General features: G+C 47.0%; 1 protein-coding gene across 1 annotated transcript in view; it reads right to left on the bottom strand.

Annotated features, from left to right (window-relative positions):
• Dnah3 (dynein axonemal heavy chain 3) overlaps nucleotides 1-13,421 on the bottom strand; it is a 168,277-nt gene that overhangs the window by 36,828 nt on the left and 118,028 nt on the right. Inside the window, exons 44-50 of the mRNA XM_057777629.1 lie at nucleotides 13,229-13,352; nucleotides 12,974-13,130; nucleotides 12,584-12,727; nucleotides 10,180-10,846; nucleotides 8,906-9,071; nucleotides 8,083-8,299; nucleotides 5,134-5,316 (exon numbers count right to left, since the gene is read on the bottom strand). Coding sequence (XP_057633612.1) covers nucleotides 5,134-5,316; nucleotides 8,083-8,299; nucleotides 8,906-9,071; nucleotides 10,180-10,846; nucleotides 12,584-12,727; nucleotides 12,974-13,130; nucleotides 13,229-13,352 — 1,658 coding nt within the window. The remainder of the gene's footprint in view (nucleotides 1-5,133; nucleotides 5,317-8,082; nucleotides 8,300-8,905; nucleotides 9,072-10,179; nucleotides 10,847-12,583; nucleotides 12,728-12,973; nucleotides 13,131-13,228; nucleotides 13,353-13,421) is intronic.

The following is a 13,421-nucleotide window of genomic DNA, read 5'->3' as shown; positions in this document are numbered from 1 at the left end:
GTCCCCATTATGGTCCTGACCCCTTTGCTCATATCATTCCTCCCACTCTTGGATTGGACTCCAGAAGCTCAGTCTAGAGCTTAGCTGTGGATCTCTGCATCTGCTTCCATCAGTTGCTGGATAAAGAAAGGTTCTATGATCACAATTAAGGTAGTCATCAATCTGATTACAGGGGAAGGCCAGTTCAGGCGTCCTCTCCACTATTGCTTAGGGTCTCAGCTGGGGTCATCCTTGTGGATTCCTGAGAATTTCCCTGGTGATATGGTTCCATTTCTATGAAGTGCCCAGGATGGGCAGATCCAGAGTCAGGTTAGTAGTTATCTGAAGTTGAGGAGAGGAGGAATGGCTGCTAAAGGGAATAGATTTCTTTCTGGGGTGATGAGAATGTTCTAGAATTACACAGTGTTAATGTTCACACCACTCTGTGAATATACAAAACCGTACGGAATCGCACAACTGCAAAGGGAGAACATTAAAGGCAAGGAAGGGCATTATACCTCAATTCTCTTAAAAGAAAGATGCTTGCCGAGATAGAACTTCACAACTACGGGGGCTTTTTTGGGTTATTTAATAATGCAAATTCCATCAAGGAAAAAAAATGCCCAAGACCTAAAACTGAGTTAGGCAAGGACATACAGTTGGTGAGTGCCCGATCTGGGCTCCTAGATCCTCTTTTAGTGAACTGTCTATCTGAGGGTGATCATGCAGTTATGACTGAAGGAGAATCCCAATTTGTGAGAAACCATGGTTTGTGGCATGGTCTCTCTCTATCCCCTGATGTCCTCAAATGTGCTGTGTGGCCCAGGCTGGCCTTGGACCCATGAACTTCCTGCCTCTGCCTCCTGAGTGCTTGTATTATAAGCGGAGGAGGAGGTCAGTTCCTAGGCAAGCGAAAGCAGCCCTGTGTTGCAGTCTCTGTAACAATAAAAGTCATTTCACTTCCTCACAGCCAGGGGCCTCTCCACACTTCACACCTTTGCAGAGCCTGCCACCTCTGCTCCCCAGGGATAGAGCCTGGCTGCAGCTCGGTTTTGCTGCCAGCTGGTTTGTCAGGTGGCTTTAAAGGACGGCTTGCTGGGAGGAATCTGCCATGGGGATTCTCCGCAGCGGCTGTGCACCGTCACCAAGCATTGCCGGGAACATCTCCAGCTGGAGATTCTGAGTCACTTGGACTAGGTGGGGTCTGGCCATCTGCATTCTTAACTCATGGGTGACTCTGTCAGTGGCTTTGTTGAGAAATACCATTTGACATCACAGAAACACTGAAATCCAAGAGCAGGAGGAGGCAATAGGTGTCCATGTCCAACAGAGGAATGGTCACTTGATGTGTGACATTCCTCCTCTCCGTGGTCCCTGTGATGTCTCCATGAGGGGCTGGGATGACAGCTCAGCTGCTAAAGCGCCCACTGTGAAAGCACAAGGAGCTAAGCTCATGCCCCAGCACCCACATAAAAAGCTGGGCACAGTGAGGCAAAACTCATTGCCAGCAGACCTAGCTGAATGGGGGACCTCCAGGTTCAGTGAGAGATCGTGACTCAAAAAATAAAGGTAGAGACCGATTGAGCAAAGACATCTGATGTCAACCTTTGCCCGTCACACACTCACACACAGATGTACACACACCCATAATGACAAGTATATACACCACACACACACACACAAATGAGCACACACCCATAAAGTAAGTACACACACTGCATATACACACAGATGTGTATACACCCACAATAACAAGTATACACACTGCATGTACACACCACAAACACAAATACCAACCACAATACACAAATGTGCACACACACAGAACAAGCACATCCACCACACATACACACAAATAAACACATACCCACAATAACAAGCACATATATCACACATATTTCCACGCACAATGTCTAAATGATATCTTGGAAAGGCATTCATGGTAAGACATTAAGGTAAAACAAAGTACCGTGAAAATCACAACCATGCTGTAATTGGGTCACGTGTTGTGTGGACAGCGACAAGGAGGAAATTTCAAATTAGAGCTGAGACTTGAAAAGGTGTCTAAATTAAACTCTTTAAAAAATTTCATATGTGTTATGACACATGTTTGCATGATTAAAATCTTATAATTAGAAACGGCCCTCGGGTGTCAGCAATGCAGAGAACATCAAGGCTGTGAGATACGGAGCCCATGTGTTTGATGAACTGAAATTTGTGCTGCGGTAATTATACAAGATTATCCTCACTGAGGTGGAAGAAGTGATTAAGTAGTCTGAGAAGAGTTGGCCAGCTGTCCTTGTTTCTTTGTTTGATGGGTGTATACGGCAGTCCCGGCTAGCATGCCTCTGCCTCCCAAATGCTGGAACGACAGGTATGTGTCATGACTGGCAAGAACCTGCCAGGTCAGGAAACTGCTGCACTTATGAATCAGGCGTTGGGAGCCCAGCTCCACCTCTTCCAGTTTCCAAATCTCCTCTGCACGAATTCTTGCTTGGTGGGGCCGCTGGTGTGTGTTAGGTCCGGTGTCCCACATGCTCCCATGCTCTCATCTTTAGAGGTTAAGAAGCGTAGGGAAACTTAGCAGTCTTCTTGCAGAGGACCACCACAGCCCTGGAAACCTCAGGAAGAGCCTGTGCACAGAAAAGCCTCGGGGAAATTGTGAAGCAAGCGGCTTCCTCCACCTGACTCACCTCCAGGACCCGCAGGATTGGAGCTCAGATGGGCAGCATCAGACCCCGCCCTTCCCACTGAAACCCAAGGAGGCAGCTCTTGCCCAGGGCGTGGTGAGAAGTCCCTCTCAGCTCTTCATAAACCCCACGTCATTGCTCATCTCTCCTGACCCAGCAGGTTTACTGCTTCCCGTGGCATTCCAGAGCAGAACCCTGGCTGGGGCATTCCCTGCCAGATGATTCCGACACTTGGTGAAAATCTAGATCCCACACTGGGCGGAGAACAAAGAGCAGCTGTTTCAGAGGACAACTCTGGCACCTGCTCACACTTTCCATACTATTTACTAACTTGCTTATTTATTTACTTATTTATTAACTTGTATGACTCTTTTGACTACATGTATGTATGTGCATCACACACATGCTTTGTGCCTGTAGATACCAGAAAAGGGTGTTGGACCCATTGGAACTGAAGTTACAAATAGTTGTGTGCCCACCATGTAGGTCCTGAGCACCTAATTCAGGTCCTATGCAAGAGCGGCTGGCACTGTTAACCACTGAGAAATCTCTCCAGTCTATGTTTGTTCGCGTCCTTAGTACCTTCAAGGTGTTGATGTCGAGACTGAGGAAGGGGGCAGAGCTGGCACTGAGCTCTGGTGGCCTGGCTACGGTACAGAATCATGAAAGAGTTGTAGAGTCATACTCATTCAGGGGCCGTGCCGTGGAGATAAGAGGAGGACCTGAACTGGATGGGGCTTGGTGAGCTGGACACAGAGGGACAGCATGTTCTTAAGCCTGTGGATGGGTGCAACCCAAGAAGGCAGAGCCAAAGTTGTCAGAGTCCCAATTTTATTTTCTAAGGAAAAGCAAACAGTTCAGAATTTTTACTTGAAATTATCTGCATTTTAAATGTTTACTATTTGTTACTTGAAATAAAACATCATTAAGTGTGGCTGCGACATGTTTACTTGCAATCCCAGCACTCAGGAGGCTGAGGCGAGAGGACTGTGAGCTCAAGGTCACTCTGGGAAACATATCAAGACCCTGTCTGAAAAAATGAATTGACCAAATATTCTATGCATCCCATGATACATGTGGTCTCTAGATGCCAGTTTGCAATTTCTGAAATCATGGTCAAATGCCGGGGGGTGGGGGGCAGTCAAAGAACTTTAAGGTTGAAAGATAATCATGTCATTTGGTGGCCTTGCTATTTTGGAAAAATCTTGTGTCATGATTGCCTCCTATGCCAACTGGGAATGATTCTGTGTGTGTTGTAGTATATTTTGGAGTGTGTAGAAGCATTCAAGATGAGTATCAGAGAACATAGTCTCCACGAGGAAAGGAGTTCATTTAATTCCATTCATTCCTATTTTCCTGACTAAAAATGTGCCAGTGCATAAAAGATATTTAATAAATATTTGTTAAAATACTTATTTAATAAATATTTGTGTCCAGTATAATCATTTTACCACCGAGTGACAAACTGCCCACTAAAATCTGGTTCCTGGCATCTGAGAGTGGCTAACTTTTATGGTTTCCATTGTGTCCTCTGTCTGAGCCACCAAGACTGCAAATGAACCAACTTTCACAACCTAGGACTTGGTGTTCATTGTGAATTCTGAGAATGGGGAGGGAACAGAGACTCTCTGAAAAACATCCAGCAGAGGTCAGGTCTCGGGATTCATTGGAGAAACGCCAATTGGAAGGCTTGTACTTTTCAGGAAAATGACCCATGGCCTATTTAGGACAGATGCCAGACAGACCGCCTCTTGCTCAAAGTCATGCTTGAAAATGGCTGAAGGAATTCCCTGATTCCTTAAGGCGCAGGGATAAACGCCTTAGCCTAAGTGCTCTAAGCCTGGGTTAGTGTAGATCCTGTTAGTGATCTACACTGCTTTGTGAGACCATTTCACCACTGACCCCAAGGCTAGCTAGCGATTCTCAGGTCCTGACACTACCAGGAGTGTTCTGAGACCTATGTAACGTCCCATCAATGATGAGGAGGCTAGCTTCTGCTGTCTGAATGTGTGCTGATTCCTGCTCAGGACTTGTTCTCCAGGACAGAAGTACCTTCAAATGGAGCCCTCTAGGTTCAATGTTCTGCTGTCTAAAAGACAGTCTTTGTTCTATATCTACACACACATTTGGCAAAACTGAACAAAACTGTGACAGAGGTGACGAAGACAGCGTGGGGAGAGCTAAAGGCAAAGAGAACAGCTGTGTAGTGGCCCTGAGGAGAGAACAGCCAGAAGGCCATTGAAGCCAGGGCAGAGTGAACGAGGGGAAAGTTAGCAGGCGAGATCAGATCGTGCTGAGCCTTGGTTGGGACGGAGCATATTTGGCCCCAAAGACTCCTTCATTCATTCCTAACTCGAGATTTAGAAAACTCACCCACCCTTTCCGAGCATTCTGTGTCTCCTCTGCAAGGTGGGCTCAGCCACATACAGGGTGGGCTCCCTCCACGGCACTCTGCTGGTCTTACCTTGATGGCCTGAGAGATGGCGGCAGCAGCGTTAGCTTCCTTTTCATCTGCCTGCACCAGCAGTTTCTTGGCATCTGCTTCTCTGGTCTCGGCTTCGATTTTCACCATCATCTTAGCGGTCTCCTCAGAGGTGAGGATGAGCTGAGGTTGAAGGGCTGTGAGCTCTACTTGCATGACAGCCACCTAGCGAGGAGAAAGGGACAGAAGAGTCAGCAGTGGCAATGCTGAAGATGGAAGGTTCTGCAACACCGGGCCAGTGTGGAAGGGAAAGGTGGCTGATTCTGACGTGGTCCTGGGCATATACTCATCGGCTGGTTTTATGTTCTTAAGCTTTCTACACCTAGTTACTGAGTCCACACTGAATGTTGCGGTTATCAAGAGCTGTGCAAAGCACAGGCATATAATGTTAAACATATGATTTCTTCCCTTATTGAGTTTCTATTCTGCTGTTGGGTGCAGGAAGAGAGAGATCAAGTCATAAAATCCATTTAAAACCACTATGTTTGTGTGTGTGTGCGCCTATGCCGTGCATGTGTGTGCTTGTGGAGGCCAGAAGTTAGCTGTCTTTCTTGACAGACATATTGAGGAGAGGCCTCACAATTAAACCTGGAACTGCCTATCTGACTAGTCTAGCTAGCCATCTTGTTACAGAGATGTCTCTGTCTCCTACCTTCTGGGATTATAGGTGGGCCATTATGTCCGCGTGGCATTTACGTGAGTTCAGGGAATCTGAACTTTGGCCCTCACACTTGCATGGCAAGTGTTTTATCCCAGATACTTTTAATTTGATACAATGTATTCATATACATGCATGCATGCCCATACATACAGGCACACACTCAATCGGCCTCCCAGGCTGACCTTCAACTTCTAGTATAATCAGATTCTTGAGCTCTCAGTTCTCCATCCCTAGTCTCCAAGAGTCCTGAGATTACAGGGGTGTTCCAGCAGCCCAAGCTAGAAGGAACTTTCAAGCCTATTTTTTCTAATGCTGTGCATTGAATACTTGTCTTCTTCAAATGTATATGCTGGAGCTTAATTTAGAGATAATGATATTGGGCAATGGAACCTTTGGAGGTCGTTAGGGATAGATGAGGTCCTGAGGGTGGGAACCTCATGATGGGATAAATGTTCTCAGTAAGAAGATACGAGAGATCTGTCCTTTCTCCCATGTGAAGACACACCAAGGTTACTTTCTGGGCTAGGTGCCTGCTCTACAGATTGACAGCCTGAGTTGGAGGCCACAGAATCCTCATAGAGGTGGAAGAGAAGGGATGGCAAGATGCCGCATAGGTGAAATCTCGCGCCACCAAGTTCAAGCCAGGAATCAACGTGGTGCAAGGAAAGAAGTGACTCCTGCGTGTCGTCCTTTGTCCTCTATACACATGCCGTAGCACACGTAACCTTCTCTCTGCTCCCACAGAAATGGAACAGTGAAAAAAGATGAGGGGTTACTATTCCAGTAATTTGTCATCTGATCTCCACTGCATCCTGTGGTGTATGAATGCTCACACACACACACGCACACACACACACTTGCACACACACGTACATACACACACCACACACGCGTGCTCGTGCACACACACATGCGTGCGTGCACACACATACATGCACGCACGCGTGCACACACGCACACACATGCATGCTCACACACACACATGCACGCACGTGCACACACACATGTGCACACACATACACCAGAACAAAACAACCTTAAAATTTAAATGAAAACGTCACTGGGAGGAGAACCTCCAGCAAACACTGGATCTGCCATCTCCTTGAGCTTGACTTCCAGGCCCCTAGAACTGTTAAGAAACACAAGTTTGATGTTTGCAGGCCTCCAGACAGCCATCTTCTTATCGAACTGGTGCTCTTGGGAACATATCTGCAAGTGTTCTTTGGGGTTGTTTGAACACCTTCAGCAATGGGGCCTCAGCACTCTTTGGGGATTGCAACTTTGCAGAAACCAAATTCATGAGATTTTCCCAATGAAGAGTTATGATTTCTCTCCATGCACTTTCACCCCCAGGAGCCTATGTGGAAACCAGAGCATGAGAGGCTGGCCTGATTGGGAATTGGCCCCAGGGTCAAGACTGTTTGAGTCCTAGTTCTGGTGTGACTACTCACCAGGCTGAATGACCACAGACATGTCTCCTGGCCTCTCTGTGTGGTGGTTTCTTTGTAGCAGGAGACAATGGCAGTCTTTCTGGCACACAGCGCCAGGCGTGTGACCCACAAGGCTCAAATCATGCTAGACCATGCTGCCCTTCCCTTCTCAGGTCTACGCTATCTTTGGTCCTTTTTCTGCCTCCACAGCACTACGGTCTTCTCACCCTGCTCTAGAGAGACTTTAGCTTTCAACATTAGACCCAGCAGCCCCAGGACCAGAGCAGCGAGTGGTTTATGTCTGATGGTCCCACTTGTCCCCGTGTCATGGAGTCACAGTGACAGGTCAGACACTGTAATTTGAAACCAGGCCTAGCCTTTCAAAGCCCCACCTTCTCCTGCCCAAGGTTCACACAGATGCCACAGCCGAGGTTCTAACTAAGGAAGTGCCAGGATTCAGATGAGTGCTGCTAATTACTGCCTTTTTTTTTTTTTTTGAGACAAGGTAGCTCTGGTTGGTCTAGAACTTACTTTGTTAGACTAACCTGCCCTTGAACTCACAGAGATCCACCTCTGCTTCCCAAGTGCTAGGATTAAAGGGTATGTACCACCATGCCCTCCTTACTGTGGTACTTTAAGAGAACCAGTTAATACCATAAGTGAAAAGTCCACAACGAACAAGTGAACTAAAATAGACAGGGTCACTGGAAGTTGAGATCAAAAGGAAGTAAGTGAGGTGAGCTAGGCAAGTGCCGGCCAGATTGTCTGTATCTGATGCCCTCTGACATTCTGGGTCTCGACACACCCAGCCTCTGTCCCCTGTTCTATCAAAGTGCTCACTTGAGAAGAAGCAAATTCCAGCTTCTGCAAGCCTGCCAAGTAGCGGTTCCTCATCGTGTCCACCTCTTGTCTCTTGCTATTCAGGAGCGTTTTGAAGGTCAGGATCAGTTCCAGGTAGGAGGTAGGGGTCACATAGTTGTGTCTCAGAAGTGTGTTGTAATATTCAACAGACAGCGTCTTCACGCTCTCCTGAAAGTATTTGCACATGGAGACGACCCTGCGGAGGAGAGCAGAGGAGTTACCTGGGACTTTCTATAGTCACGGGGCATCAGGGCATCAGAGGGTGCGTATCCTGACTGGACTGTTAGAACCAAACAGGCGAACAGAGCCGAGAGAGAGAAAGAGGGAGGTGGACAGTCTACAGGGACGACTCTGACCCTTTATGAACCACCAGGGCTTCTGCAGGACTTTCCAATTTCTGGCATCTGGAGAAGCATCCGGAGTACAGAGCACTTTTCAATTACATATTACATATGACTTCTTTTCTGTGTCTGTGTATGCATGTGCATGCTTGCACCTACCATGGCAAACACGTGGAAGCCAGAGGACAGCTTGTGGGAATCAGTTCTCTCCTTCCACCATGTGGGTCCTGGGGATTGAACCCTGGCTGTCAGCGGCCTCCACCTTCCGAGCTATCTCACTGGCCCTCACTATCTTTCTTTCTCAGCAAAGGTGCTGAACTAAACAGCTAACACAATGTTGCTTGATTTAAAAATGTCAGCTGTTTTCTGCCCGTAAGCCGAGAGCTCTGTAAAAGAGCATGAACAGCCAGCTGGGATTTCAGCTGGAACACCTGGGACGTTGGACTGAAAGTGACGCTTACTCTGTCCGAATGCTGTCATCGAGCTCCACGTCCTCGAGAAATTTGTTGGCCACCAGCTCCAGGGCATCGGTCGGCCAGGACTGGAACCAGTCAATTGTACAGCAGTTGATCAGCGAAGGGAACATCCTCAGGCGCGTTCTGAAGGCATCTCCGATCGGACTCATGGCTAGCGACAAATAGGCTTGGTTAGTTCCCTTCCACCAAGGCTTGGAGAAACAAAGGGGAGGGAGAGGTTCCCCAGGGATCAATGATGCCTCTGGATGGGGATGCTGTTGTAAATAACCATGATGAGAGCCTGGGAAACAGAGAAATTGTGGGATGTTTTTATGATGGCGTCTCAATGTATTATGGTGGTCTTTTTTCCCCCCCAATCTCCTGAATGTACATTTGGGTCCCTTAGTGGGGATATAGCCCTTTGTCCCATCTGTTCTCTCTGTGCCTTCATGTTTAGATACTAACAGAAGTTGCTCATAGATTGTTTCTGATCCCATCTCCATTCAGCCACAGGCTCTTGGCTCTGCAATTCAAATTCCATTCACTGTTTATTTGGTGTTCACAGGAAGCACGATGCATACATAGGTGGAAGTATTGAGAGGTCAGTGTGGCTGAAGGGCCAGAGAGGAATCTGGGTCGAGAGGAGGGTAGAGGATTATGGGGCGCAGTCTGGTGGATGACCTTATAAGACATGGGTAAGAAGGTTTTGTTCTTTGATCTCCATCCTAACAGAAAGTGATTATTTTAATTTGTGTGTGTGTGTGTGCGCGCGCGCGCGCACACACACACACACACACTTATCTGCAACACAGAAAAAAAATACCACTTTGGATCAATGGATCAGACAGATCTAGAATGAACAAGAACAGACATGGGAGAGGATGGTGCAGAGGTGAGATCTGAGAGAGGCCACAGTGGCTTGGCTAGCTTGAGGGTTGTAGGGACCGAGAAAGGTGGCCAGGAGAGAACAGTTAAGCGCATCTGCTGGGGTTATGGAGAGCTTGCCCAGATCCTTCAAGGAGAACCCTGGTGGTCTGCACCAGGCAATGTGCTAAGCTATGATCTTTCTAGAAGACTTCAGAGAACTGAAAAGACCGGAACAGGCTTAACACAGTTGTTTGGGGCAAGATTGAAAAAAAAATTGCCAGAGGAAGCCCAGATTGTGATAGTTGGTTGGTGCCTGGATTAGATCAGTTTTGGGGTCAGGAAAGGAAACTGGATTAGGGAAGACCCTAAAGATGCCAGGGAACCAAGGGCATGCAGACTCTCTCACTTCTCACCAAGGACAATGTGAAGGTTCTTCCTCACTCTCTCAATAAAGAAGTTGTACATGGACAGGGGGGTGACTTCGATCTTCTCTCCCTCCGTCCTGGCTGCTGTCTGCATCTTTTCCACGAGCTCAGCCTTCTCATCTGCTGGGAAGATATTGGGCACGTCACCTGTGTTCAGAAGCATGTTGATGTCTTCCACAAATGACTCGTCCTTGATCTGGTTATCCGCGAAGAGGAACACAGTGCTCTTGGTGGCCACTCCAGACTGTAGCATGATCTTTTTCAGGTCCTCCCTCCAATCGTTGCCTGTGTAATTCTTTGTGATTTCGATCTGGTAGAGCTCGTACGAGTTCATGAATGTGGACAGCTTGGTGGCACTCTGCCGCCCACTGCCCCCGATGCCCACCAGGAGCAAGTGGCCTTTGTTCTGCTTCAGGACTCTACAGATCCTGGAGATGTGCTCGATGGCAAACTTGAACATGACCAAAGACATGGGGGCCTTGCTGATGCTGTTGAACTCATCCAGATAGTACTCCATGACCCCGGTGAGGAGTTTCAGGTCAGTGATCTCATCGTAGATTTTTTGGTCACTTTCTGGCTTCAAAAAATCCCCGAAGAAGAGGCTCCGGATGTTATCGTCCACTATCTTCCCAGTGGGTGATAGGTGGATGAGCACCTGCGGGAAAGGCAAGTGTCAGCTGGGCCTTACCCTGTGGTCCAGGCTGGCTGTGGGGAGGAGGGAGGGAGTGAAAAGGGAGACGTGTCAACAGGAGCATATTAAACAATATGTGGCTGTGATGGCTGGATAGAAGAACAGTACAGCTGTGTGGGACTGGCCGAGTGGCCAAGAGCATGTGCAGCTTCATAGAGGACCCAAGTTCAGGTCCCAGTACCAGAAAGCTCACACTTGCCTGTAACTTCTTCCGTTGGAGGGGAGCCTCTTCTGACCCCGAGGGCGTCATATGCATACGTACATACCTCCATACAGGGACATATACACATATTTTTATTTTTTTATTTTTATGTATATGTCACATGTACGAGGGTGTATGCTCAGAGGTCAGAGACGGAGTCAGGTCCCTTGGAGCTAGAGTTCCAGGTGGTTGTAAAATGCCTGATGTGGGTGCTGGGAGCCAAACTGGCAGAGCAGCAGGTGCGTTTAACAACTAAGCCAGCTCCCTAGCCCTGACTACAGTTTTCGCTTGTTTTTTGGCAGTGTCTTGGTGGGTAGCCCAGGCTGACCTGGAACTATGTAGATTAGGTTGTCCATGGACTCGCAGAGATTCTCTCGGAATTAAAGAAGTATGCCACCAAGTTCAGCCTCACAGACACATCTATGCTCCATATACACTTCAGCTAGTCCCTGAGTTGCTAAAAGGTGATTGGCTTGTAAGATCCCAACGAAGGCAGGAGAAGGATGGCATTGTTTTTCCATGTTTGGTTCTGTACCAGACAGAGGTGTGGGTGACAGCTCCCCCCTCTGCTCTGCCTAGAGTAGGGTGCTTTAGCTGTTTCCCACTCTTGATACAGGGATACAAGGACCTGTCAATCCCTCTGCTCTCAGCCTTGGGATGCAGCATACAACACTCCTATGTTTTCCTTGAGGATATAACCACTGCTTGGTAAAGGAAATTCAGATGCAAATATATAGTTTTAAAATCACTTTCAAAATAGAAAGAAGAAAATGGTCATAAGTACATGACACTGAATCTTTTGGCTGAGTTTTACCAGGGTCTTGGTCAGATTATAAAAATTTGTGTTTTCCTCCCCAGATCCAAATGAATTGACCTTAGAACATATTTTAAGTTAAATTAGTTTTATTTATAAAGATTTTCCTTTGTTTTTAGTTATGTGCATTCCTGTGTGTTTATGTGTGAGTATGTACATGTGTGTTCAAGTGCTTGTGAGGTGGGGGTAGGATCTTTGGATTCCGGTTAGAGGTTAAGTGTAAGCTGCTCAGTGTGGGTGCTAGGAACCAAATCTGGGTCCTCTGAAACAGCAATACCTGCTCTTAATGACTGAGAAATTTTTATAGTCCCTTAAATTAATTTAAAATAAATAACATTAACCATTTTGAAAAAACTGAAACTTACATGTTATCATAGATGTGAAGCAAAATTGGACCAAGTAAAATATCAATAAATCAAAGACTAATTTGGGATGGGTCATTTCCTGTGATTCAGGGAGAAGAGTGGTCTTTATAGGGAATTGAATCTAGAGTCTGAGACTAATGTGGGCCTGTTTCTGAGGCCAGATAATTCTAGAATAAGATTTCCCTGCCAGGCAGAGGCAGATGTATCTATGTGAGTTCGAGGCCAACCTGGTCTTCAAAGCGAGTTCCAGGATAGCCAGGGCAATTACACAGAGAAACCTTGTCTTGAAAAACAAACAAACAAACAAACAAAAGACCCACCTTCTCCATGGTCTGTTTGAAGCAATTGGAGGTGGTTTCCTTCACCAGGTTGAAGAAAGTCTGTCTGTCCTCATTGTCAATCAGACGGTCATAAAACACTCGGTAAACCTCATGGATCCAAAGCCGGATAAATTTTTCCAAGTCCTAAAGGTCAAAGACAGTCATTTGAATGTATTAAAGGTGGTGCTTGTGGAGATGGTTCTCAAAAAGTCTCTAAATCTTGGGGTTGGTATGAGGTATACATAAGACAAGGGATATAAAGTACTGTATCCTGCACACTTTGAAGAACAGAGTTTATGACTAGTGTAAGACCATCCTATCAGCCACACTATTAGTACAACCCAGGAATACTGCCAAGAGATGCACAAGACAGGAACAGTAGTGGCTGACCTGCAGGTGGGTGTGTGGGCAGAGCAGTACCCCCTGGATCACCCGTGAAAAATCCCGAAGGTTAAAGACATAGTGTGACTTGGAGGGAGTTGGCAAGAAGTTCTGCACTGCGGCTCTGTAAATCGTCTGAGTAGCTTGGACCAGCATCTTCCCATACCTTGGAAGGAAGAAGGAGGCAGAGCAGTCACATAGTCAAGCAGAAATGAGGACCCCCTTCCCCAGGTCAATAACCAGGAAGCCACAGGAACTTCTTACCGTAAGAATAGGACATCAAACCCTTTCCCAAAGTGCCAGTCAGCGATAGAACTGAAAATCTTGGTTAAGATGTCATCTTCAAAGGCGTTGATGGAAACGATGTTAAGATGGCGAGTGAATCGTCCTGGGAACACATAGATCTGGAGTCTGCACACATTCTTCCCACCTGGTGACCCTGGGAAAGAGTCAGCCT

The sequence above is a fragment of the Chionomys nivalis genome, chromosome 8 (genome assembly GCF_950005125.1).
Source record: "Chionomys nivalis chromosome 8, mChiNiv1.1, whole genome shotgun sequence".
NCBI classification, from domain to species: domain Eukaryota; kingdom Metazoa; phylum Chordata; class Mammalia; order Rodentia; family Cricetidae; genus Chionomys; species Chionomys nivalis.
The sequence above is the reverse complement of the archived record's forward strand: the minus strand, read 5'-3'. Positions and strand labels throughout refer to the sequence as shown.